This window comes from Chiroxiphia lanceolata, chromosome 4 (genome assembly GCF_009829145.1).
Source record: "Chiroxiphia lanceolata isolate bChiLan1 chromosome 4, bChiLan1.pri, whole genome shotgun sequence".
Taxonomy (NCBI): Eukaryota; Metazoa; Chordata; class Aves; order Passeriformes; family Pipridae; genus Chiroxiphia; species Chiroxiphia lanceolata.
The window spans coordinates 73,523,709-73,551,515 of NC_045640.1; the positions used below are offsets into that span (position 1 = coordinate 73,523,709).

At 41.7% G+C, this 27,807-nt stretch overlaps 1 protein-coding gene across 1 annotated transcript; it reads right to left on the minus strand.

The window, feature by feature from the left end:
- Positions 1-5,130: 5,130 nt before the first annotated feature.
- On the minus strand, positions 5,131-27,786 carry LARP7 (La ribonucleoprotein 7, transcriptional regulator). Its single transcript, XM_032684758.1, is given in 17 exon segments — positions 5,131-5,585; positions 10,016-10,032; positions 10,035-10,106; positions 12,047-12,206; positions 14,477-14,598; positions 15,484-15,629; positions 18,005-18,134; positions 18,672-19,052; positions 19,684-19,792; positions 20,282-20,446; positions 22,611-22,633; positions 22,636-22,693; positions 22,821-22,906; positions 22,909-22,920; positions 24,321-24,429; positions 24,431-24,530; positions 27,562-27,786. Coding segments are annotated over 16 exon segments (1,770 nt in total). The 5' UTR covers position 24,530; positions 27,562-27,786; the 3' UTR covers positions 5,131-5,504.
- Between the last annotated feature and the right edge of the window lie 21 nt (positions 27,787-27,807).

The following is a 27,807-nucleotide window of genomic DNA, read 5'->3' on the forward strand; positions in this document are numbered from 1 at the left end:
ATGATGCAAAGCCCAAGGAGAACAGCTCCCTGCGGTACCTTGTCACTTCTGCTCTCAATCACAGCTAAAACCAGACAGTCCTGAGACACGAGGAAAAAAATGGTTTCAAAATTAACCCCTTGAACCTGGGTCAGGCCCTCTCTGGATGAGGCAGCCGTGGAGATTTGGAAAGACGGGATGCCCGTGTCAGAACAAACGTGGTGAGACAGGTTGATTAACATCTGGCCCACGCAGCAGGACACACTGTCTGCCATCCAGCAGCCTTCCCTCTGGGAGAGTGGAGAGAAACAACATTTTCTGGCAAGCAAGCTGTCTTTCCAGCACAGCACGCCAGGAGAACATTACAGAAAACATTCCCTTTCTCCCAGCCTTGCCCACCACCAATTTCAGCAGGAGTACCTCCATTCCTCCCATAAACTGCCGTCTCACATCCGAAGTTCTTGTCTCATATACAAGTGTGTCCACACAGAGCATTAGCTCTCATAGCCATTCCTCCTTCATTATGAATCTCCTGCCATCCCTTTCCAACAACAGCTCCTCAGGAAGCTCCCTAAGGAAGGACTCACTCTTCTGCATGCACCATCAGCTACAGTTGCTGTGAGTATTTGAATATTCCTTAAAATCGTTGCTTTTGCACAAAGGATGATTATATATATGTAATTATATATACAATTAGGACAAAATTAACATGGAGTTCCCAACCAACAAAGCAAGAGAGTAGGGTTAAGAATGAGCGGGAGACACTATCCTGCTTCCCTAAAGGCAAGATTCCAACCCAGCCACAAGCAACTGCGTCCCCAGCACTGCCAAAACACTTGGATAATAATGGAATATAAAATACAGCACAGGAGCTGTAATCAGGACACCTGAAACAGGGGATGGTGCCAAATTCAGGCTTAAAAGCTGCAAAACAGCTCTGCGTGTGTCTCCCTGCTGGAAGCTGCAGATGACCCACTCTGCCACTGCAGCTGTACCTATATATAGTTGTAAGAGAGATTTGGCTATAAAAATACATCTGTAGATACAGTCTAAGCCCAAATAGGCTGCACAGCTGCATGTTTCAACACCCAAATAATTTAAAACATTTTGCCCTGATTCTAATCATATTGTGCTGTTTTTCCACCAGTGTAAGAGCAGGGCAAAGGACCTGGATAATGAAGGTTTCAGGTATGCCCATGGTCTGGAGGTTCATGAGAGAGTTCACCTTCAATCCCCACAGCCAGTGACGAAGAGAAAAGGAATGGGCATCAAAAGTTCAGGGAAGGAAAAGATGAATCAATAATAATGAAATTAATTCCCTCTCGCTTAAGTTTTTCATGAGACTCACTGTGTTTTTTCCACAGTTCTGCTTCTACTCCAAAAAATCACTTCTGCTGTAAAGGCAGAGCTGAACCAACAGGTCAAGTACACTTTGTGCTCATGGAACAGGTTTCTAGGCTGAACCTTGTGAGAAGTTACCTACTGAGCACCAGACAGATGGGCAACGTCTGAGGGAGCAGCTGGATTCCCAAAACACTCAAACAAATACACAAAGCACCAGGTAAAAAACATCCCACTTTCATATCAGAACCACCTTTCAGTGTATGTGGGAAAGGAAACAAACACCAGGCATGGTGGGGGAAAACAAACCAAAAACGAAGGAGAAAATTGCACAAAGCAGAGAGGCCAAAAGGTATTCGACCGTGCCTGCTCCATCCATTATTCACAGGGTGGGAGAACGGACCTTCCCTTTTCCCAAGAGGGATGTATATGGCTTTATCTGTGCCATCAGCCAGGGAGCAACACAGCCAAACCCACAGGATGCCAAAGTGCCCCCAGCTCTGTGTTGTGCCTGCAGCCCAGAAGGGCTGGAGCAGCTTTGCCCTCTGCTGGTCCCACGAGGCCCCTCAGCCCAGCCCGGGCAGGAGCCCCTCTGTCCCTTTGTCACCCCTCGGGGCTGCCACCCCCAGCCCTCCCCAGGATGACATACAGCAAGGGACTCAAGAGTGCCTCAGTCAGGGAACACCCTTAGTTAAAAACCTGGAAAAAGAGTAAAAACAACCGTCTGAATTCGTCGGAGCCGCGGCCCAGAGAGGTAAAAGGGGCAGTTAAACGACCTTAATTAAATCACACCGCACTGGAAGGCTTTTCCCTCCACTCACGACTCCTGATTGCATTCCAAGTCCTTTCTTTAGCCCAAATCACCAGGATTGCACGCTGCGAGGAAACATTTGGAAACAGCATTCCTGGCAGGCAGCTACCGCTGAGGGGTGCACGGGGCCAGGGAAGAGAATCCCCACGGCAGGAACACAGGCAGCCCCTCTGCCCAGGGAGACACCGGTCACTCCCAAGGGCCAGGGCTGCTCTGTCCCACCCCTGTACCCCTCTCCCAACTTGTTTTCCCGCTCGGATGTTTGTTTGGTTCCACTCAAAACGCCGTAAGAAGGCGATAAAAGCGCAGCCCGACGTTTGTCCAGCACAAAAACCCGTCACCGGGGCAACGGCAGGCAAAGCTCTCCCAGATTCTCCCGCTTGTTTTTCTCCTGGTTTTGCAGGGATTGGTGCGACTTGGGTGACGGCTGCATGTGCCAGGGAGGGATGAATAGGAGAGCTGGCCTGGCTCTGCTGTCAACCAACAAAAACTTGTGTGCTGCCAAGTCTCCCTAGAGCTGGCGACTCCCTCACAAGCATCCACAGCGACTTGTAGGTAACTGCATTACCCCCTGGCTCAGGCACATCTCAAAGTCACCCAAGCATACCTGATCTAATTACTTTTCCAGCACTGTGCAGCATTATTCCCATGATTTAATCCTCCTGGGATCATTAGACACCACGGTCCCCCTCAGGAAAGCAATTATGACACTGACCTACGTTTTCAGGGGCCTGGGCAGGCAAGTGCCTTTGTCATCTGTCAGAGGGTAATTTTCTAATTTCATTTGGAGCTTCTCTAGAAAAAGATAATTTACTTACCTGCTGGCTTTCAAGGATGCCTTAAAGCCTGTTTAACTAGTGTACTGACTACATCTTGGGGGAAAATAAACCCCAAAACACCAGCATTGGCTGTGTAAAATAAAACAGTCTCGCTCCAGGTGACAGTAAGATGAAGACAATCAAAGTTCAACATTAACACAGGGTGCAAAATCAAATTTAAAAAGGCTTTTCTACACTGCAGAGGCAGGCAGGAGGGGCAAAGCATCATGTTGTGGGCGGGATACTGTGCTACTGAAAACCTGCAGGCCCAAAAATCCTGGGATATCAGGCAGGTGTTCCACTAAAACCAGTCCTGCTGCTGCCACGCAGAGTCTGCAACTCGTGGGAGAGAAGCAGAAGTATGAGTGCTAAAAATAATATCAGATTCAGCCCCGTGCTGGGTCACAAAGAGCACAAAAAATCGATGCTGGGTTCTGCTCCAGGCAGATGGATGAGGAATGATGTTCTCTCAGAATAGTCAGAGGAGGCAGAAAAAAAATCAGCAAACCAAATGAGCACTCCAAGGTTAGGAATTCCTATAATTTTGCAGTATCATCCTGATTTTTAAGTAAAGTGTATTTCTTGGGGGGGGAAAAAAAAAAAAGGGAAGAGTAACTGTGGGAAGTTCCTAGAGGTGAAATATGAAGTATTTTTAGGGATGCAACTCTTGGGAAGGTAAAACTCCATCATATGCTGGACTCCTCAGCATATGATAGGGAGGGATAACAGCAGCAAAAATTAACTGTCACATGTATTTAAAGATAAAAAAACCCACACAAACCATTCTGGCACATCCTTGAGAATCCAAGGTTTTGTTAAACCATCTAGACCATCCTCTCCACTTCTGACTTCTGAATTAAGAGGAAAAAATGCCGTTATTAACTTCTTCAGGAAGTAATAAACACTGACTGTCCTTCCCTGCTGAAGCAGATTGCTGCACTAATTTGGGAAAGGAGAAAAAGAAAACTCATGTTGAAGTGTAAGGAATTAACCTGTATAAATATGGAAAGGGACAGAAGGTGACTTCTGTGTGTTAAAGTCAGAAAATATTAATACAAGACCAATAACTCCCAGAGTTAGGCTTTGCAGTTGAGTTCCACTCTCCACCACACATAAAAAGTCTGAATCATTTATGAGCTGAATTATTTAATAACACGGATATATTTTTGACTCAAATGAACTTCAGCAGCAAAATCCCAAACATTTTACCCAGAGTAGGCTTTTGGGTTTATTTTTTCCCCTTCACATCACAGAAGTGGAAAAGAAAACCAAGTGTCTTTTAGGCAGAATGCCTAGAAAAAACAGTAATGGATCAATTCTTTTCGTAGGTAGGTCTGAAAATGATTTTTTATGTGTCATCAAATATCTTACCCACCTAGGATGGGAGGAGTTCAAGATTAAATGATAATAATAAATAAAAAAATGCTGCGATTGGACTAAACACCTGAATACTGCAGGAGTCCACAGGGGAGTGCCTGGCACCCGGGTTAATTCTTAGCCTTCCCCCACTTTTCCCCTGGGAGGAATCCTCCACACACCATTTCCAAGAACCATCAGCAAGCTCTTCCCTCCAGCCCTTCCAGCCCTTTGTTTGTCCCTTATCTTGCACTTTTCCCCTCTGTTTTCCTGCTATCTCCAGCCTGATCGCTGCTATTCCCTCTCCATTGAGTCGTGCTAATCCTCTCCATTCACTCCCTCCCTGCCAGCAGGGCTGAGTCACTCACAAGTGCAGCCTCGGGTAGAATTCCGATTTTACCTTCAGGGATTTTTAAAATATTGCCAGTCTCCCATGAAATACTTGAAAGCCATTAAATCACCATCTTAACCTGTGAACTACCCGACTTTTACACTTATCTGCAAGTGAGAACTACTTCTGGAGCTAAGGCAACCACAGGTATCAAACAAAGATATTATTCCTTCCACCGAAGATTCTTCTAAAATAAATAAAAAGAAAAGCTGAATTCAGTTTAGTGTGTATTTATACAAGTAAGTTTTCTCCCAGACTTCTCCACAACAGAGTTCCCGACAGCCCCAGCCAACTCAAAGTACAGGGAACATTATTCTCCTGTACTTTGAAACAGTTTGATGGGCTAAAGAGAGGCCTAGGGAGGTTTATGCAGCATTAACCACTTTATTATTTATGGTGGCATAAAGCAAATGGAAGAATTAGAGATACACAGCTGAAATTTTCTCAAGCGTTTTATTTATAACCTAGTGTATAAAACTTGAACATACAAAAAAAAAATCCAAAAAAAAATAATAACAGACAAAAACAACAACAACAAAAAAAAACAACCCCAGAAGTGAACTAAAGCAAAAATCTTGTCATACACATTTTCCAGAAAAGCTTTACCTAGAAAGGCTCAGAAGCAGTAAACGTTCAGCCTGTTCAAAAATGGGGGTTCAGACCCATCTTCACACTTGCAGCCTGCAGAGTTCTGGCTCCAGGGGGCCCGGGTTTAGTTGCTGTAAGCAGTGGTGGCCGTGGGGGGCTGGTTTTTTTGGTAGTTTGTTTGAAATACCTGCAGTTCACACTGGAAGATCATCAGTCCTGGTTAGTTGTTATCGGTGAAGCGAATGTGTTTGCTTGTCTGCTGAGTCTTCTCCAGTCTCATCCTCTCAGCCTTGGCAATCAGCTGCAAACAGGGAAAATATCACAGAAAATTAGAGGAAAGTGGATATTCTTAGGATTGATCTTACAGTGGTGGATATATTCTTCACTGGTTTACAAAACTTCCTCAGAAAAAGCTCATCTGAGCAGCTGAGCTAAGCTGGATATCTGTCAAATATATAAGATATAAATTCAGTGTTGCCTCAGAATCATCCAAAATAAAAGTGTCTCTTCAGTTGCTTTCACTCCATCCCTTCTTCCTCCCAACATGGCTGAAGACAACAAAATATTTAAAATCCTAATATACAGTCTCACACAGTAAGGTAAAAAAAACTCTGTCCTTTTACTGGATTCATTTTGTTACAGATGTAGGAAAAAACAAGGTCAGGCCACAAAAGGAGTGCTTCAGGAATATTGTGCATTTTAAACAGGAAAAAACCCACACACCTCCAGCACACCACACAGAAACCACACACACCACTCAAGAACAATTATAAAGCAGAGAAAAACCACATACACAAATAAAAAAACCCACAGAACCCCCCCCCCACATGAATACAAACACATAAACCCACTAAAGACAAACACAAGACCCACAAGCCACAAAACACAGAACACACTGAAACCACAAACTCACACACAAAACCCACAAAACCCCCAAGTCTACACAGAAAAAACACACACACACAAACCACAGAAGCCACAAATCAACACAAGAACCCTCACAAAAAGGCACATGGAAAACCCCCACAAACCAGCACAGAAACACAGCTGAAGGAACATACAAACCCCACACAATCCAACACCATGAATGCACTCAAAGGCACATACAGAACAGTCCCCCCTAAAAAAAACCACCAAACTCTCTATAAATAAAAAAAAAGCCCCAAACACCACCCACACTGAACAACAACCCAAAAATATGCAACTCAAAAAAAAAAAAACCAAAACAACCCACAAGAAAAAAAATTAGCATAAGTCTCCCAACACCACAGAACACCCCAAAAACCTAACAGACAAATATAGTCAAAGGAACATAGAGACAACCCCAACCACCACAGAAACCACAAACCAACACAAGAAACCACACAGAAATGCAGGCACACACCACACAAAAAAACTACAGAACCACATTAAAAAAAAAAACCTAAACAAAACAAGACAGCTATAATACAAAAAACAACCCCCAAAATAAAATAAAATTAAAAAAAAAAAAAACACCAAAACAAAAACACAGCAAAACCCCACAGTAACTTCTGTGCTGGTGACATTTGCTCTGGGGAGGGGGCATTTGCTCACTGGGCAGCCCCACTGTGTTATATTTGAAAAATCTCACATATAAATCAAATTCTTGTCCCTTCTGCATGCCTGTGGTCTGCAGACAGCACTCAAGTGCTCAGGATGCTGCTGCACTGATTGTGGCAGCCAGGATTTCAGAAAGAAAGGAATAAAACTGATCTAAAGATGTAACCAAGGGTTACTTTTGCTCTCTGATACCTAACACAAACAAAACTGCTAGAAGAGTTTAACACTAAGAAGTGTACAGTGGTTTACTTGTTCCACATATGGGATGGAGAATTCCAAACAAGGGAAGTTCTAGGATGTGAGCTGCCCAGTTCATACCAGTGAGTGTTTTTATACCAGTGCCTCAGAGCTCACAAGAGGCCTCCAGGATTGTTCAGCTCATCAATCCAGGATCAGGGCCTGTATCTGAGCACACTGATCCTGCCTCCTAACAGGAATCCAGCCCTTCCACAGCCACCAGTGTCACAGAGCCAGGGAACTGGGGATGTGCTCTGGAATGGGCCCACACACAGGGAATTGCCCAGCCTGGCAAGGACACAGCCCTGGACCCCCAGAGAACAGTGTGGGCTGTACCCAGACATTCCCACTATCCTCCTTTTCCATACATCCTGTCAGTTATGCCACCCTTCACAAATACCCAATTCTCACTTGCTCACCAAATGCCTTTCACTTCTGCCACCCCTCCCACCCTCTTAAACTTCCTCCTTCCCTCTGGGAAAGGGGGGCACAAGGTGCAAACCACATTCCTCTCCCCCTGGGAGACAAGGATCCAAGGGGAAAGCTTGCAGGCACTCCACTCCTTGGCTTTGGGAATGGGAGACTCCAATCAGTCTGGAGTTGAAGGCTGCAGACTGATGGATTGCTTTAGGTCTGAATAAACTGGCACTGCCCTAAAAAGCAGTTCTGGCAGGAAGGTCTTCCATCAGTAAATCACCGAGGTGGTTTTATCAGGCAGTAAAGCCACAGACAAAAGGGAAGATGGATTTGGAAGGGGCAGCAGAGGGGTGACAATGAAGGACCAGACCCGGGGGAAAGCCTGACACTGAACACCTTTTTCACCCCAGAGGACAGCCAGCCCTTAGTCAAGTTCTGGGGAACCTTGGGAATATCTCTTTTGGACATATAGTTTATTATAAGAACTATGCCAGAGAAGTAAAATCCCTACTTAAATCTGGTCTAATCAGTTTTGGGGGTGAGCATTATTACAGAAATCTGCTCAAGTTATCTTTAACCCTTATCCCAGGCAAAGAAGAGTATGCCTATACTTCTTAGAAATTGCTCTTTTCCATGTTTTCTAACTGCCTAAAGTTCCACTCAGAAGCTGTGTGCAGCCAGTGCATGGACTGCATCCCATCATTTCAACAATAACTGAAAGAAAGGATAAGATGATCTGTTAATTCCAAGCATAAAGCAGCTAAATGGCAAACACCCATCCTCAAAGTCTGGTAAGGTATTTCAAAAATTTTTAGCAGAATAGATCTTTACAAGAGAGATACATTAATGGCATATTTTGCTGTAGGTATTTTATTATGAATAAATACTTCTTTCTTCCTTTTGTTGTGAGCTCCAAAAGAAGTCACCTTGTAAGCACTAAGGAAGAATTTTCTAATATTAAACACTTTTTACTATCAGTCGATATTTTGGGAATACAGCCTGTCCAAAAGCAAGGAAAGGGTTAAGAGTCGCTGACTGCAGCCAGGCATTCTTGTCTTGATGTTTTGCTTCACAGCGTTAGCATTTAAATAGAATTCCCCGGGCTTTGAAGTTCACACCTCCCGGTGCGGGCAAGGTGATGGGCAGGGGGGAGGAGCAGGAATTTGCATCCTGTGCTGCCTTTGTTAGGCAGGACCGAGACAGTTGGTATTTGCAGGCCAAGATGAGGTGCATTACTGCCCAATTGACACAGGTTTGATCAACAAATACCAGCCTGCTAAAGATGAAGAGCAGAAACTTGAGAGCAAGTCTAAATTAAAGTCTAAGGTGCCACTTCGGTTTAAAAAAGTAAAAGCACATTAAAAAAAAAAAACAACTGGCAGCATTCAGTAAAATGCTCTGAAGTTGTAGAGCTTTCACATTCCATTTCTAGTCATATTAAGAAAAATGGCTCAAGTCAATGCCATCTTTAGGCTTTTAAGAAAATTAATCAGACCTCTGGGCAAGTTCTTTATGCACACCTTTGTTTAAAAGAACTCTGCTCATTACTCTATGGGATCTCTGAATGAACATTCAGACAAACGGGGTAAGACCTGTCCAACATGCCTCTGACCTGTACAACCCCTATTCCTTTAGGTCAATTAAATATTTATTTTCAATTACATATGTAATTGCTCCCCCCCTAGCGTCCAGGAAACAGAGTCTCCAAAGTCACCAGCAAATAATTAAGGTCAGATGATTGTGAAGTTTTGCAAGCAGCAGCAGAAAAATTCAGGTTAAAGCCAACCCCGAAACCTTATCTGCAGTGTGTGTGAAGTGAAGCAAACCTGGCAATAAAAAAGGTCTGTGAAATACTCTTTGGCTCCTCTCTGTCAGTGGAGGATCTGACTGGCTTAATCAAGGAACCCTTCATGCCTGGAAGGATCTCCTGTGGCAGGAGTGGAGGCTGCAGCCAGCAGGTTCATTGCAACACTGCCTCAACTCTGCAGCCTGACAGGCACCCCAAGGTCAAGGCTGGAAGGGAAGGGAACTTCCCAGTTTGGATCTGGAAGCTGTACAGCTCTGGATGCTTGCCAGCATTCACCACAGCTCAGAACTGCACAAATCAAACTGTGGAAATCATGAGGAAAATGAGATTCAGTCTCAAGAAAACCATTAGAGTATTATCAGTACAGTACTAGACTTGATTTCACTGCAGCACATCGAGACTGCTGAACTTTTTCATGAGGGTCTGCAAAGAAATCCAGCTTAAAATTAACTTCAGACCTTTAAATACACACTTAACTTTCTCTGATTGTCCCCATAAAGACAAGCCTTGCACTTGCCAACTGGACTGGGACAGACCACACATTCTCTCCTTTGTAGCTGTAAAACTCTGCTGCAAAATGATTTCAGTGAATTAAATATACAAAGTATCAGAAATTATGGATCTGTGCAGAAACAGAGTCACGTTTTTAACCGTGGCTGTGCAGCAAAGAGATTTGATTTGCACATTACCTTCTCAGTCCCCCTCTCTTCTCTCGAGGCTGGTTAAGTTTAGCTTGTCTGTCCACTAAAATCTTCTGCCAGTAACGTTGTTCATTGTCACCTTGAAATAAAATAACATTGAGGTACATGAATAAAAGTAGGACACAATAGATGCACTGTTTTCAGCTTTCACACGTGAAAATACCTGTTAGGGAAACCCAGCAAGTACTTCCCCAGTAATCTTAAAGTTTCCTGCCCACAGAAGTCCTACAGAATTCCTCTCTACATGTCATGAGCAAAAGGAGGTGAGTTTTAGCTGAAGTTTCACCACAGCACACGGAGGCCCTTTGATTTACTCATGTACTCAAACCTCTGACTCATTTTAAAACAACTACCAAACAGAAAAAAAGTGTAATTACTGTAAGAACAACTGAGAGTGTTTTGTTCCATCAAACCATTGCCTGGGGACTCTATGAGCTGTCAGGAATATTTGAACATGGGCAGCACTACAAGGGCAAATAATTGTGCAGCTTTTCCCAGCAACTGCTTTGCAGTTAAGTTGAAGTTTTCCACTGTTCCCTCTGGTTTGGGATGTAACCACCACAATGGGAACTCTGTGATAGGTTGCATGGTCTCATGGTCCAGCTACAGGGAAGTCTCCCAAATATATTCCTGCAAAAGTGAAGCATCTATGATCATGTTCACATGATATTCACCTGAATATTTTTAGTAGTGAAGTCTTAAAAAGTAAAATATTACTGGGAAAGATTTAGTCCCTGCAGCAGGGAGCATTAAAGATTCCTTCCTTATTCTTATTCTCTCACCTTAGGCCAGGGAGGAAAACTAAAATCCTTACTGGGAGTCCCTTGTGCTTTCCTGGGAAGCTTTCCATTCTTATTTCAATGAGCAAGTTAGGAAAAAAAAATAAAACTTAATACTATGAATAGAATGCTCCTACAGTGTAGTACTTACTCCTAATCTCCTACTACACTTTTATGTAAAGACTACAAACCAGAGACAAACAATGAGAGACAAACTGAGAACACTCAGCTGTAAAAGCCAAAATTTAAAGGTTGTTTCTGGATCTCTGGAGCACAGAACACACTGGAGACAAATCTATCCCCAGATGACATGAGCAGCATTCACTGAGTCTTAAACTTGAATTAACTTTGATATTATCATGAAGGCTGATGCTTCTATTACAGCTTTGCATTCTGCAATCTGAATTGACTTCATGGGCAGTTTATATCCCTGCACTCATGAAACTGGACTTCAAGTGAGGATCTGTGTAGGAGTGGAGTAAAATCTCAAATACACAGATGAGGGAATCTCATCTGCTTTTTTTGCACATTTAGAATTTATAGTGCATGTCTAGAATTTAAAAACTGTATTGTGAGAGATTTGCTCTTCTTTCTACCTCTCAATTCCATAGAGAGACTTTTCTACACTTGGAAAACTAATCCAATCCAATCCAAGAAAGAAGTAATTTCAGAAAGAAGTAATACACATAAAAATGAAGTTCCAAAGTAGAACCAGTGGAAATTTTTGTGTAAATACTATTAACAAAAAGGTTTATTCTGGCCTAAGTTATCCAACTTCCTGAAAAATCAAGATCAATTAGTAGGTAAGTGCTAAACCCACTCTAAGTGTATCATGCTGTTGGACCCTTGTCCTGTTATTTCACATATCAGTTCAGTACTTAGTCTCTTTAAAATTCTTTTGCATCATCAGAATGTTCTACTCATAAAGCTGACACGTGAATTAAGTGCCTTTCCACTGAAAGTGAAGCAAATCAGTCAAAAAACCCCAAAGAGAATTAACAGCAAGCAAAGTTTATTTTTCTCTGAACGGTGGCATAAAACCCCTTAGAGTTTCACTCATTTCACTAGTTGTAAAATTACCCCCCAAAAACCAAGCAGCCTCTTCCCCCAAACCAAGATACATAAACACATCCTAAAGCCACCAGGTGAACGGTCCTTCCCACAGTAATTATTCCACGGTCTTCTCCTGCACATTAAAAAAGAAAAAAAAAACAACAAAAAAACCCCAACAACGTCTTACCAGTGAGAACTTCGAATTTGCAGTTGTTTTTGATCTGGATCTCTTTGTGGGATTTCAGGACAGTCTGGGCATCCTCGGGAGTCTTGAAGCGGACGTGACATTCCGTGTCTCCCTCCAGCATGTCAACATAAGCCACCTCAGCCAGCACTGCCAGAGCATCCTGCAAAGCATGAGGGAGAACACACACCATAAATCAGCCCTCAGAAGGAGAATACAATAAAAAGAGTGACTTTTGACCATTCCATTTGGAGGTCATTAACATTTTCAAAAAGTGGGAGGCAGTAGCTGAACTCTGTCATTTAATCCATCAGTCTCCTGTCAAATAGTTTGGAGTTCATATGTTTTCCTAAGGAGGTTATACCTGAATTCTGATTTGTGAGCCTACAACATCTACCCAGCTCTTCCTGCCATCCAGCAACTTAAAGCAGTAATTTCTGAAAAAGTTGGTATCATTTTACTAAAAGGACAATCAGTAATTATCCTTTTTTTCCAACACTGTATCTGACTTTTTTTAAAGAAGTTAAATTACTGGCATACTATAACAATATCGACCCCACAGAAAATATAACACTTTATTCAACGCATTAAATATATAAAACCAAACCCATTTATGGCAGATCATCTGAGAAATGAGTAGTAAAGCAACTCTGTCTTTATGAAGTGACCTCTGCCTGATAGTTTTCACTGACAGCTAAAGGAAGAAGAGTCACAAATGTTCTTGCAGATGAAGTACTTGACTTGTAATTCCTGCTGTTAGGGAAATTAAGCACCACCACACTCATTCCTGCTCAATTTGGTTCCCAGCAGGCAGCTCCACTAAGATGCTTCCATTCAGGAACCACACACTGCTTTTTAACCCTCCACTACCAAGGGCAGGCTTAAAACAAAACAAAGGTTAAGTGATAAGGTTGTTATTTGAGAGCCACCAAAAGCTGCTTTCCAGCCTCATCCCGGTATCCCAATGTCATGACTGCATGGAAAACTACAAGGAACCAAAGAGTTCACTGGAGCTGGCAAACGTGAGCAGCTCTGAGAAGCACCTTAAGAGCAAAACAGGGAAGAAGTATAAAATTAAAACACGGAAATAGTATTTGGGGCAGTTTTATGCAGCTGATGGGCCAGTAACACAGCAAAGCCAGGCTTGGTGGCAGTTCTTCCTTCAACAGTTATGTAACCAGTATGGCCAGGAAAAAAAAAAAATCCCAAGAAAGAGTTAGTTTTGTGCTGTTTTAATAGTAAATTTTCTCCTGCCCACACCACTTTAGGGTGTGACACAAACTTTAAGCAGTGAAGTATATTCTGGCAGTCCAGGGGGCCCTCAAGGTTACAGGGACAACTGCACATTCCCTCAGTGTCTCCAGCACTCAGACAACTGCCTGCAAATCCACCAGATAAGGCTGATTAGGTTGGAAACCCCACCATCACTGGGTTTCTCAGGGTGAGAGAGTCTCTCCTCTTGCTTAGGTTTATGCACACAAACCTCACACACTTGCCAGTGACTCGAAATGGTCTCCTCAGTTATAAATCGTTTGAGAAATCACCTCAAAACTGCCCTTTTGAACCATGGGAACCACTGACCTAAGTGCTCTGGATATCGAGTTGTTCAAATTCTTTCCAGTTGTTATTCATCCAAAAGTGCAATTTGTGAAAGAAAGTGTCCTGTGTCAGACATGAAAACTTCAGCGTCTGGAAAAACGCTGTTATTTCCTTCGGAAAACTTGTAATATTTCCTTTTCAAGAGGATGCAGCTTAAAATTGGTGTTTTCCTTATAAGGAAACTGCTTAGCACATGTAACTTTTGTATCGTGACATCACACCAAATGGAAGGTATCCTAGACACTTTTCAAGAGGAAAACAGCACTTGGCAGAGGGAAAAAAAAAAAGTGACTGCTTTGACAGGCTCTACTGAAATGGGATTTGTCACTGTAAAGTTATTGGGAAAAGAAAAAGAATTGTGGGATTGGGTTTTTTTTTTTTGAGAGAGAGCATTTTCCTGCTTCTTAATTCCTGCTAATGGAATTAAAAAGTTATATACTTTTATATTAATTGAAGAAATATTTTTATAGGTTCCTTGTCAGGATAATTGGCACAGTGATTGATGCAGAGTTCTGTATTTGTGTCCATCTCTTGTTAAACTGGGAAGCACTAGAGAGCTCCTTATTTTTGACCATATTTTCATTATAAACTTGACATTGCTCGAAGCACACCCAAGGCTTGTTTTTACTTGGAAACATCCTCTTGAGCCTATTTATCCCTCGTAAAATCTGTCGTTCACAGGTAGTAGACAAGAATCTGTATGCAGCTACTGGCCAAAAGATAAAAAAAAAAACCTTCAGCCAGCCTGGGTTAAGTGGTATTCCATATTCAAACATTTGGGGGGCACAGGGAGAGGAAGGACCAACAGCTTCCCTGAGGTTACAAAGGCATTACCTTGATGTGCTTCCTGCCCGGCAGGGGCTCGGTGCTAATGATCTTCACAATTACTCCGCTGACGAACTGAGGCCCCATTGTGTTGGCCTTGGCGGGAGGGGCACAATCTTCACCGGTGGCTGCTCGAGTTAAAAACAGGGAGGGGAAAAAAACCCAAAAAAACACCAAAAGAAAGTTTTAAAGTCTGCTAAACTGAGGAACTAAAGTTATGCAAGCGCAGAAGTAACACAAGGTAAACGAGCATCAAATATTGTTAGTGCAGATGAGCTGTGGTTTTTTAAACCAAGGTCAGGACTGTCCACAGGTTAAAGTCAATGTAAGTAAAAAAAAAAAAAAGACCACTTCAGGAAAAGAATCTTACAAAGGGTTTTTACAATCCATAGTGTCCTTATAAGAATATTTTATATTCTATTGATTATAGTTGAACCTTCAGTTTTAGAGCAATCAAAAATACACAGACAGGCACTGGAACACAAGTGCTGAAGTTTGTGAATTTTCTTTGCTTCTTTTCACAACAACAGAACATCTCTATATCCCACAACGGTAGAAGTTTTAATATGAGGACATAATTACAAAGCTCCTTTTAATCATAAAGCAATAAAGCCCAATTGCAAGATGGCTTTTTTTTAAAATGAAATTGTTTTGTCAATCACTGCAGGTACAGTCAAGCCAAAGCAAATCAGGCCCGAGCTGTAGCCTCAAAACAGCTGATTCCTGATTTACCTCTGAGGCTTTTAAAATTACATTTACCTAAAAATATCCTTAAACTTAAGAAGGGCTACTGGAATATGCTGAATTGGCTTGTTTGGTCTTTATTTATAAAGCACCTCAGTCCCGAATGTATCTAAATACAGGGGGGACGTTGCTTTTAATATTTGGCACTCAGAGAAAGCACCAGCATCTCCAAAAACTAAAAACCACGTGGCAGCATTTCTGCAAGATAAAATCTTAGATCCCTTGTGTTGGTGTAGTAGAAACGTGAAAAACAAGACAAAACCCAGGGTTACTTTTGTGATTTTGCGGTTTCTGGGCGCAGGATTCCGTTTCCATCTCCCCCGCGTCGGGTTTGATTTGAGACATGGTTTTCTTTAACGAGGCCATACTGGCTTTCTGCAGGGCCAAATATTCTTGCTTCAGTCCCATCCACTCGGTCCTGTAAGAGGCGACACAGGCACAGCACAACAAACAAAAACCGCGTTTAGAAACTTAATGATGACTTAAGAGTTTACAAACAGCTTAAGGCCGACTCGGTGAACAGCTGAAACCATTAGAGACCTTCCTGCTCTTCGGTCAAATTAAACCTTGTCCACATCCAAATTTTTTATTGTTTTGCTTTCGATTTCATAAGCCAAGAGAGTTCCAACAGGCCCAACCTATCATTCCAACGGAGGGACTCCCAAATTGGTTTTAAGTGTTCGGACAGCGTGCAGAACAGCTCGGTAAACTTGTGTCTTTCACTGGAACTACACAGAGCACAGGCACTAAACTCAGAGTTAATTCAGAGACAGTAAAGTCTGAATTCACCGAATTAGTTCACTGAACCCGCTCCTGTGTCACTATATTAAGAATCACTCATTTATTTTCTGGAAAAATCATTGATGGAAAATCAACAGCCGGTTAAACCCACCAAACCCCCCGAGATAAGGACATTCCTTACCATTCAAATGCATTTCGGTGAAAAACTACCACCACCCCCCCCATGGCACCAATTTATATATTTACATACATTTAACATGGAGATGTTTCTGCAAACAGGGCAGGAGCTTTGCTCCCCAGCAACACAATGCCCGCGGTGCCACTGTGAGAACGACTCATTGTTACCCTAATCTGTGCTATCAAACGGGCTGATAGAGGATTTTAAAGAGGAGGATCTTGTGGTAATGGTTTTAAGCTGTTAACGGTGACAACTGTATACTTCAAAAAAAAAAAAAAAGGCATCCAGAGTCACCCAGGATCATACATTCTCAGCAGAGCAAAGGCATTGAAATAACAAAAGGCCCCGTAATGATTCTTGGAGATAAAAAGGCAACACCAGGCCTCGGTAGGGTTGGTATAAATACAAGCTGCCGAGGGTGAGCTCAGGGAAGAAGAGCCCAAGGGGACTCCATTAGGTAAGTATTTGCAATGCCTCTGTTTTTCATTCAAACTTATTTTATCGCTCCCTTTTGCTACAGTAAAATAAAATTTTTAACTCCAATTCTCTGTTTGTCGCAGTTTGCTCGGAATTTTGATGGAAGAGGACAAGCACCGTCAATAATTGCCTTGTGTGTGTGTGTGTGGACCCCTTTTACTTTAACATGGAGGTGCTTTCTGTGATATAGAAAAAGTAAGTGCTTCCATGTTTTAGTAGAGGTGAATCCTGATCGCAATCCTGAAACATCTCCTGGGATTTTCCTTTGGTTTTCTTTTTGGGGGGGGCTGCACTTCAAAGATTTAAATTCGGGAAAAAGAAGATGGAAAACTTCTGGCGGGAGCAGATCTTCCTCAAGACCAAACATTAAAAAGTGGCTAAAGTTCATTTTAAATTTTAAAGGACTTCCTTTGCTTTAACATGGAGGTACCTGCTGCCTAAAAAAGTAAGTGCTTCCATGTTTCAGTGGCGGTGGATCCTAATATTCCAAGGATTCTCAAATAAAACATATGTATGTATTTTATTGCATGGTCAAAACTTAGTATATACCTTGGGGTGGGGTTTTTTTTTAGTTATCATTTAGTTTCTCCACCAAAGGACCCCCACAACTTTAATGTGGATGTACTTTTGCTTTCTTCTTTTAATAGTAAGTGCTTCCATGTTATAGTGGTGGTGAATCCTTACCTTCCCTCAACACTTCCCTCTTAAGAAACTGATCAAAATACCAGCAAAAGTGTTTATACATAAACACAATTTTCACCACGGTACAGCCCAAGATGGCAAGGATCCCCTCGACTTTAACATGGGAGGTACTTGCTGGATGATTAAAAAGTAAGTGCTTCCATGTTTTTGTGGTGACTCCTAAAAGCCCATCAGATTTGGATTAATTCGTGCTTTGCAGAGCTATGGGAATTTCAATCTACAGGCTAATACTGTTGCTAATGTGTAACTCTGTTGTAAACAACTGGAATTGCACTGTAGCAATGGTGTTGGACTGTCAGACATGCTTAAAGAGTCATAATTAAGAAGTAATATATGTGTGAATACTTATTATCTATTAAAGTAAGGTATTATCTACAAAGTAAGTGTATTGAACTTTTTTGTCAATAAAGGATGCAAAAGATGAATTTGGGAAAAATCCTGCAGGAAAATAAACCTCAACATTTTAAATATTTAAATCATTAAAATATGTGGTACCAAAAAAAGCAACAAGGTTCACAAAACCCCCGAGGTAAAATTAGTAGTAACTCCTCGAGCCAGTGTAAAAATAATACATAAAATCCAACAACCAAAGGTGATTATTCAACAAACTGAGGTGAGAGAAAGTGGGAAAACTCAGGGGTTTTGTTTGCCTTATTAAACTCACCCTAGAACCTCTACCCAGTTATGTCACCTACTTGGACAGTACTCTGAGGGGGATGACTTCTTCCTCCATTTTGTGCCTTTCCTTGTGTTTCTTCTTGTGTTTCCTTTTAGCTTTGGAAAGGGATGTGTCTTTTTTATCTTTGTCGTCTTCTGCAGAAACTTCTACATAAAAAAATTCGAAATTAGAAAAAATGTTTATTTGTAACACCGCAACAGTTAAAAATATGTTCTAATAAAATCACTGAATAATACTGGTTTTTTCTATTGACTGTTTCCAGTGCAGTTCATCAGTTACCTGAGTTTTATAGTCTTGTCACACCACTACACGTGATTTCAATGCAGCTTTCCTTATCTCACAGACCCAACTGGGATCATCAGCATTTTCCTTTTGTATTTTAATGTATTTATCTAGAGTCCTATGCTGTCTCCATTTGCCAAGGCTGTCTGTTAAACCCATCCTTTAACTTACTTTTAACTCCAGCTTTATTGATATGAACTTCTTTGAACTATTTTTACTTCTGATTAGATTTACCTGCTTTGGTGTTGCAAGTTCTTCCCTATTCTCCATGCAGCTCCTCTCCTTGGAATGACTCCTCACCAGGTTTAAATTTAACTGCAGGGAATACCACACACTCCTAAAATGACCTAATATATCCACTTATCTATGAACAATGACAATAATAGATCAGAGCCAACAACCTTTACCATTGGAATCCTTTGGAGCTTCTGTTGTTTCTTCTTTTACTGGTTCAGCTTCATCCTTTTCAGCAGTTTTCTTGACCTTTGGAGCCGATGCCTCCCCATCTCCTGAGCTGGTTCTTTTTCTCTTCCCAGGCCTGCTTTCACAAGCTACCTCTGAATTTTCTGGTTTGTCCCATTTCCTTTTCTCCCTCCTGGAGGGCTGCCTTGGAGTCTCAGTTCCCTCCATTTCAGAGCACTCAGATGGAGTCCTGTGTCTTTTTGGTTTGGGTGTTGGCTCCGTTGTAGTGTTGGTGTTTGATTCCTTTGGCTCTGCAGCTGCCTGTGCACTGCTCTCTTTCTTCATTTTGGATTTCTTTTTTTTCTTCTTTTTCTTCTCCTCTGCGTTAAAAATACCATATTTATACCTGCCCATGATGACACTAGATTAGATTAACTTAAGTTAAAACAATCCTGACACCAAGTGTCCTGATAAACTGGGTTGTTAAGTGAGATGCCTCTCTGGCATCTCTGGGAGAGGTGCAACACATTATTCCTCAGTTTTTCCTGGGCATTTTAAGAAGAGGAAAAAAAAAGCAGGTGTAAAGAAAGCATGGTTTGACAACAATGCAATTTTCCCCCCAGTAACAGTAGGTATATTAACATGATTTATCATGAAGCTTATGAAAAAGATGGGCAGTGTCTGAAGCCTGGGAAATTGTGTGTTACACCACCCGAAAGCAGGAAAAATGTTTCAGTGATGAGGTTGCAACATCATCCCCTAAAGCTGCTTTATAAGTTACAGTAGATTGTATTTATTGGAACCATGCCCAGATGGCAATTCAGGATTCTTTTCTCAGCAATATCCCCTTTTTTCCCCCCCCCAGTAATCAGGAATCATGCAAAGAGGTAATGCAGAGATGCTGTAAGAAGTTCATTCCTCTACAGAGTGCTCCTGCTCAAAGAGCACCAGTTCCACCTTCTCTGCAGCAGCTGAGGCACAAAACTGATCCAAATAACTTTAAACACTTACCTACTACAGTGCTGTCACTTGTGTTCAGTGTAGGAACAGGCTTATTCTTCACTGTTTTGGGGAAAATCCCAGGTTTCCGTGGCGCTTCTTCTGGTGGATTATTCAAAAACTTAAAAAAAAGGAAAATGAGAACAAACCATTGCTAAAAATTATGGTTTTTAAAGACTCTCCATCCAAGTTACAGCCAGCAGTCCTAATCATATTCCAGTACAGAAATACTTTCAAACCACACTGAAATACAGAAAGTTAGGCATGACTGTGCTTGTCTGATAAAATTTAATAGCCATTGTACTGTTACAGTAAGAGATTTCAGTAAGAGATGCAAAGTGTGGCCAACCAAACTATTGAAAAAAAATACCTATTATGCTTCTGTTAAGTCCCAGGTTTATTAACAGAGTTAATTTTTAAAGACTTGTGGAACTGATTGGAAGTCTGGGAGCAGGAGACAGGAACATAACTCCTGGTAAGTGAAGTTGATAAATCATGGTACTTTAGGAATTTCTCCAAGATTCAGCAGGTGAACTCATCAAAGACCAAACTATTCACGTCACAGTGACAGTAAGAACAACGTTGACAGGGCAGAGGCACCAGCACTCACCTCAATAGCTTTCTCTGCTTGCTCTTTAGTTTCAAATTCCACAAAAGCAAAGCCCTTTGGGTCCCCAGTGGTTTTGTACCGGGGGATGCTGACATAAACCACGTTACCACACTTGCCGAACACCCTCTCGATCCAACTGTGATTGACATTTTTGGGAAGCAGCTCCTAAAAAAAAAAAAAAAAAAAAAAAAAAGGACAAAAAGATCAAAGTGAAGTGATCTGAGAACAAATTCATGCCCCTATAACAAATGCATTACGTACTTGATTTAGATGTTCATCATCTTCCTGTGAGAGACACCAAGACCTCACCTGCAGGTGGTGTCTTTGCAACAGGAAAATCTTACATCCTGGTAAATTTAAGACCTTGGAGCAAACACAAGTCTGCACTGCCCTCAAACTACCACTGCAAAGCACAAGGAATGTTTTATTTTTATTTTTTATTAATTGGGGGCAATGCAGGTATCCAGAAAGAGTTCTTCTAGGTCAGGGCAGAGTCATTACTGCTGAATTCCTGCTGCAAGCTGACATTTTCAAATATAGCAGTCAGCACTTGTAACAGAAGCTTTCAGGCAGCTTCTTGGATGCAAAACTGTCTGACTTTTATTTCTATAAAATCCTTCATACAGCAACACATTTCAGCAGCTTGCAGACATCATGTCTGAGTTCCACATTTCCACTCTCCTGTCATACCAATTTCTAACAAGACCCAACTGAAACACTTGAAAAATCCCACTGTTCAAATTCTTGCCTAAAACAACAGAGAGTCAGCACTACATTTTTTTTTTTTTCCATGGCAAGTTACTGCACTAAAAGGTTTTCCTTGTAGAGAAACATTGTCACATTCAGGTAGAAAAATTGCATTTCCATTAACTTGGTCCGTCAGGGAAACATTTCATTATTGTTTGGTCTGAAGTTGAAAAGCCAGTTACTTGAAGCTTCAAAAATATTATGGGATGAGTTCAAAGTAACAGTAAATGTTTGTGTTAAAGCATATATATATATATAAAAAAAAAAGGCAGGTTATTTCAGAGAAATTTAACTTAGCAGCACTTCTGTTGTCTCCACTGCCATCTCCCAGCTATTTACCAAACATTTGGCCACACACTTGAGCTGTGTACAGACAACGCAGCTCATGCCATCGACAGTATCTTATCCAAAAAATGATACAAGACAAAGTGCTGGAGAAGTTCAAAGCAGTCCCTGTAATCACGTTAGGAAAATATTATGTCTGGCACTTCGTATTTACACAAACAAAACCCAACCACCTTTTTTTCTGGGCTTTTGTTAAAGGAGGAACGATCAGAGCAATTTGGTTTCTCCTTATCTGGCTGGGCTGGTTGTTTTGGCCGTGATTATTGTGTGTCTATCCCATGCTAGGAATTACTAATGCAGCTGTTACCAGCTACAGGTTCTGAGTCATAAAAAGCTTTCTTGAAGAGACAAAATGGAAATTCCACACTGGCTTCAATATCAATATTTTAAAAAAATAAAATATATATTCAACATGAAAAAAATTGCTTTACTATTTAAAAAAATGGCCCAAGAGTTTAACACGTGCAACAGCTCAACCATCAGATTTTTTTCCAAGCTACCAGTGAAGGTGCTCAACAATCTGATAAAGCTGACACATCTGAAATGCCACAGTGATACAGACTTCTCCCATCAGCACAAGCTATTTTCAGTTAAATTAAGGAATCACTCCAGGAAAGTAGCCATAGGACAGCATGCTAATAAGAGGACTTAAACAAAAAATTAATTAGGAGGATTGTAGGGAAAAAAAAAAAAGTTTAGGTATATTGTGCCTTTAAAAGAACAATGTTTGGGTGGTTACAAAACCAGAGGCACTTGAAGTAACAGGTCTTATGAACAGATTGTACTTTTTGAAGTACCCCTGATGAACTTGCAAACTCAGCCAGAGCATGCTTGATGAACTAATTAAGTTGTTACAACAAAGCTTTAACTACATTAATGTAATTAGTCAATCTTCCTTGGTGCCACCGGTGTTCCTCTAATGGCATTACAAGAAAATGCCCTGTGAACAGAGCATAGCTCAATCAAATTGTACCTTTTCTCACCAGCATGTGAAGCAGCCCTTGGCTCAGCATTTTAAAATGATTTAAGAAATCCATGTACCAAACCAGCCCTTTCCTTGCCACAGTCACTTAACAGTTCTGTACTTACTGAATTCAAATTTGACTTAAATAGGGCTGCACAAGCAGCAGCCCCTGCCCAGTTTACAATACTATATATATTTTTGCACTCCGAATTTAATTTCTTTTAATTACAGAGTTGATAAGAGGCACCTGAGGGACACCCAGCCCAGCCTTACCACATAGACAGTCCGACTGTCCACTCCTTTGGCCTCTCACCCAGTGGCTGGCGCCTTCTGATTCTGGTTCCTTCCAAGTCCAGCTAAAAGGAAGGAGAAATAAGCATTTTTTCCATCAGATTATTGCCGACTTCAGCACCTCGACCGCTGTTCTTCAGCACCAGCAACCACAGAAACATTAAAACGTTTAAAATGTGAGAAGTCAGATACCTCCACAACAGAGGAGCTTTTAACTGCCCGAGCAATCAGCTTCCCATCAGTAGTTAATTTTTTCATTCTGTTGAAAGAAACAAGAATGATATGTCAACATCTAAAGGAAAAAAAAAAAAAGAGAGAGAACCAAGGTGTAAAAATTATGAAATCAGGGTAATGTTTTCTACTCAGACGATTTCACCATCAAAATTCAAGTTTCAAGTACACCCAGATTCCGTTCTTCTTCCCTGCTAACCTTTATCAAAGGAATTTGGTTCTTTCACCTCCCCACTGATAACTGTTGTCTTTGAAGAGAAAGGAAGAAATCCTCCCTTTCCTGATGCAGTTTTACAAGACAAGAACAATTGCATTGAAAACGTGCCTCCCCTTCAAGTCCTCGTTGAGTGTTAAACCCACACAAAGAGGCCCCTGCCTGCACTTGCAACGAGTGAGGCTGCAAAAACCTTCAGAGAAAAATTAAGCAGTATTAGTCTTAATAAAATTTAGACATCCATCTCTAGTGTATCTAAACAATGTAGGATAAAATGTATTTATTATGTTATTAATTATTTAAGGGCTGCCTTTAAAAAGGGCCTTACAAGGAATAAAACTTGGCCTAAAGTCTGAATTGTTTTGGTTTTGGTTTGTTTTTTGTCTTTTTTTTAAAACAAACTGGCTTAAAGGTCAATATAATTGAAAGACTATAGCAAGCACTTAGAAAGGTACATTCCCTACATAACACAACTGGATTAATAATTTACATCTAAATTAAACAGGACTCCTTCGCAAAACCAAGTAAAACACTTTTAAAAACCCCTATTTATTTTTGTTTTGATGGAAAAGTATCACCTCTTTCTCCAGACATACTGCACCGTGAGCCCATTTGACGTAACACATGATTTAACAATTATACTGAGAGGCAATTTACCACACATTGTACTGATTTTTAAAAAGCAAAGACATATCAGCCACTGCAGCTATGTACAAATTCATTCTTCAGAATTTGGAAAATAACTTCAGGTCCAAAGCTCAATTTCCTACTCTGAAGTCAAAAAAATCAACCACGTGGAAAAACTGTCTAAAGGAAACACTCCAGGAGCCCTACAGGCAGATACCCAGTTTGTTGTGTATCAAACTTGCACAGAAAACACACATTCAAGTGACATTTTAATTTCTGCACATATCTACCCCAGCAGACAAGTTACCTCCAAGAGCAAAATGAGCCTTGTTTGTTTATTCTTAAAATTACACAAAGAGAAAAATCAGGTCTCCCAAACAGTCATTTCCACCTGGCAGATGCCTCTGACCTATGGTTGATTCTAAAGGAAAGGGAAAAAGACACTGAACATTTTTAAAAACCCAGTATCCAGCTCTGATTCCTGAGCTGTTGATGCCCATTTTCAGCATGGAACTACTGCCTTCCCCCAGGAGCACATGTGCACCTTAAAATAACCTAAAATGCAGGGATGAAAAAAGTGAAACATAAATGTTGCTGAAATATACTGAATATAAACTTACACCCATCTCTGGACTTCTCTATCTGTTCTCGGAGAAATCTGTCTTTGTGGAGATTCACATCCCCAAACCAGAAATCCACTTGCTTGGCTATATCTGCCAGCACCTGCTTTAACCCTTGACCTCTTCTTCTTCTCCCTCTCCTTTTTCTGTTCAGTGCTCTCTTCTTCCATGGCTTTGTCTCTCGCTGTTTCAGTCTCCATTCCTGTCATCCTGTCAAATGAAAGGTAAAGATAATATTAAAACACACAAACAAAAAAAAAAAAACCAACAAAAAACTCAAAATAGTCTTATTTCAAAAAGTTCACATTCTGGGTTTATCTTCTGCAGAAAAACAAGATACTTGCCAAAGAGAACCTACAAAAACTAAATCTAGAAAGGAGGGATTGCTGGTATTTATAGCAGGTCTGGTAATAATCAGGTTTCTTTTAGAAAACTGGCTTTATTATGTCAGAAGTGCCAAGGGGAGTAATTCAGTAGTGTCTGATTTTAATGGCAAACCAAAGTCTGTCAGAAGCTCAGAATCAGGGCCCTAGAAATTCAAGACTGATTATAAGGAAGTGACTTAATGTACAGGTTTACTTTGAAATATAAAACCTCTTCAATGAAGGGCATTAACCTGGTTTGTTCACATTTCAATTCCTGTGGCTGCAAACTGCCAGTCACCACTTCAGTACCTCGTTACACAAGTGCAAAAAAAAAAAAACACCAAAAAAAAACCCAAACAAAAACCAACCATACAGAAAACCCCCCACAAACCCAAAAAACCCAAGCTGCCAGGAGCAGACAGCTTTTGGAAAATTAAATTAACCCAAAAATTCCAGTAATTAATGTCACAATCACCATATGAAAGACTTGTCAGCTCTGTGCCAAGGCGAGCAGGGCCATCAGGGAGGAAAAGCCCACCTCGGACAACAGGCTGGTGAGATGGAAATGGTCTCCAAATTATTGTGCAAATCAGGGCTTCCTCAGCCGGAGATCCTCTCCCTCCCCGCTGGGAGCTCCAGATAGTTAAAGGTCAGCAATTACCTCGGAAAAGATAAGCCAGGTAACAACTCCCAGCTAAGCAAGTTCAAGCTCCACTCAAGCCTTGAGCAAGTTTTTATATTAATAACCAGCAGGCTGCTTAGCTGAGGGCTACAGGGAGGTGCCCCACGAAGGTAAAGCAGCATTGTGGGAGATTTGTAGTGGCTGAACAGCATGAAGTGACCACATCAACGCGAGTGTGGCTCACCTACAGCAGAGATTGGTTTGGAGAAGCATTTGGAGTCATTCCCTCCCAGGAGAGAGGTTCTCATTCGAGCTTAAAAGAAAAACAGCTGCAGGCCACGTTCTGGGCTTCTCCCTCACTTGGTGCTTTAGGGAAGTGAAGCTTGGAGAAAATGACTTTGGGACTTAAAACATGAAATCGTACTCAAAACACAGAGTCAAGAGTAAATGCCAGCTGTGAATATGTCCATACACTCAAGTAATTAACGTGGCAATCACCATATGCCAAGGGCCGTGGCAGTTTGGGTTTTTCACTTGGCAACTCTCACAGTGCCAGCACTGTTCTGATAAGCCACTAAAGTCAGAAGGAAGCAAAAGCAGCGTCAAAACTCCACTCCGATAAAGCAAAGCACCTCCTCAAGTGAAATAAAACCTCAGTGCCTCTATATACCAGAGTGAAAGAAGGAAAAGGAGGGGCGGTTCAGCAGGGGGGAGGAACTTCAGGAAAGCAAAGGTAACGTAAACCAAAATAATTCAACTTGACACATATTTACAGACACTTATCTATGCTCTTTAAAAAGCAAGCATTAAACATGTCAGTGCTAACCTGTATTTGAAACCCAACTTCTTTCACTATCAACATCTAGAAAACATAGTAAACTTCGACTGTACTCCAAGGTTGTAAGAAGCAGGGTGCAGATATAAAACACACTTTATTCTTTAAGCACTAATGCAAATGCTTATTGGCTCTGGGCATTTTAAGTAGCAAATGGGCAGGTGAAGTTGGGGGAGGAAAAACAGTAATTCAAATACTTTATAAACTTTGAAAGTGGTTTCTATATGGTCAGTGGCAACACCTGTCCTTCTGGGCATTTACTGCAGAATAAATGCAAGTATTCAGCAAACCTGAAACTACTTAAAAAGAGACACAGTCCTGGCATTATTTCACAGCAATGCAGACACAGGCAGAGCTGCAGCAATGAAGTTTCTACCCTGCCTTTTAACTTCCCCCTATGCAAAAGGACAGGAGATGAATACATGGGGACCAGCACAAATGTCTTCACCTAAAAACACTGGAGCTCCTGCTCGTCCTCCATTTTAAGCAACAAAACCAATACATCATTTTAAAAGTACATATAAGGTAGTTTAACAGATTTAATGAAACCTCTGTGCTCACTAACAGAAAGGCTTTGCTTCCACCTCACAGGGACGAGTGTTAAGGCTGTTTCCCAAGCCCTCTGTGCCAGTCCTGCCTTCCACCATCCTAAGAGGTGGAAAGTGGATTCATCTGTGTTCAGGAAGTGACTGACATGGTACTCAGTGCTCTGGTCTAGTTGATAAGGTGGTGACTGGTGAAAGGTTGGACTTGATGATCTCAGAGGTCTTTCCCAACCTAAATGATTCTGTGATTATAATTAAAATACATGCCCTCAGCACCAAGTTAGGAATAGGCGGATTCACCTGTATGAAACCAAGAGGGCAGCCCAGCTCACCTTCAGTCACTACACAGTTCTCACCCTCTGGTAATTCAGGTGAATCTATGACTAAACACTAAATTCTGGTCTTTCCCCACTGGGGAAAACCAACCAATTAAAGAGGTGAGCAAGCAGCAGAGATGGAGAACAGAAGCAGCAGGAATAAGCAGCTGGAAGCGGGATGGAGGCGGATACAAAAGCCAGGCATTCTGCTGCCGTTTTTACAACTGCATTCTACCAGAAGCAATGGATATCTATAGGAGAACTCATCTTCTTTACCCTTCAAACAAAGGGGAAACAGATTTGTCTAGCCCTAACTTATATTGGCCAGCACAGCAACTGGCTAAATCGTGCTTGTCCTCAGGTGCGACCACCACACATTTAGCACTGCAGTTAAGTGACAGCTCCAGTCAGCGATAATTCCAATGTACTGTGTAGCCTGTTGCTTTTCCAAGGGCACCAAGTAAAGGGATCGGCAGGCGCTGCTCGTATAATTACTCACAGACCTCGTATGGATAAAATATTAAAAAAAACAAGCGCAGACTAACTCCAAGAGTCACCTGCGCGTCGCCTCAGGGCGAAGCCACCTCGGCACTCCGGGGCGACGCCGGGGTACAGGGGCAGTGAGGAGCCAGCCCTAAGGACAGGGGCGGCGAGGAGCTGGCGCCGGGAGGAAGCGGGACACCAGGAGAACAGGATGCCCAGGGGCGGGCGGTGCCGCAGGTGAGGGCAGGTCGGGGTCAGAGCGGGCGGCAGGACGGGAGCGGCGCTGCGCTGAGGGAAAGGGCGCCCGCCCGCCATCGCCT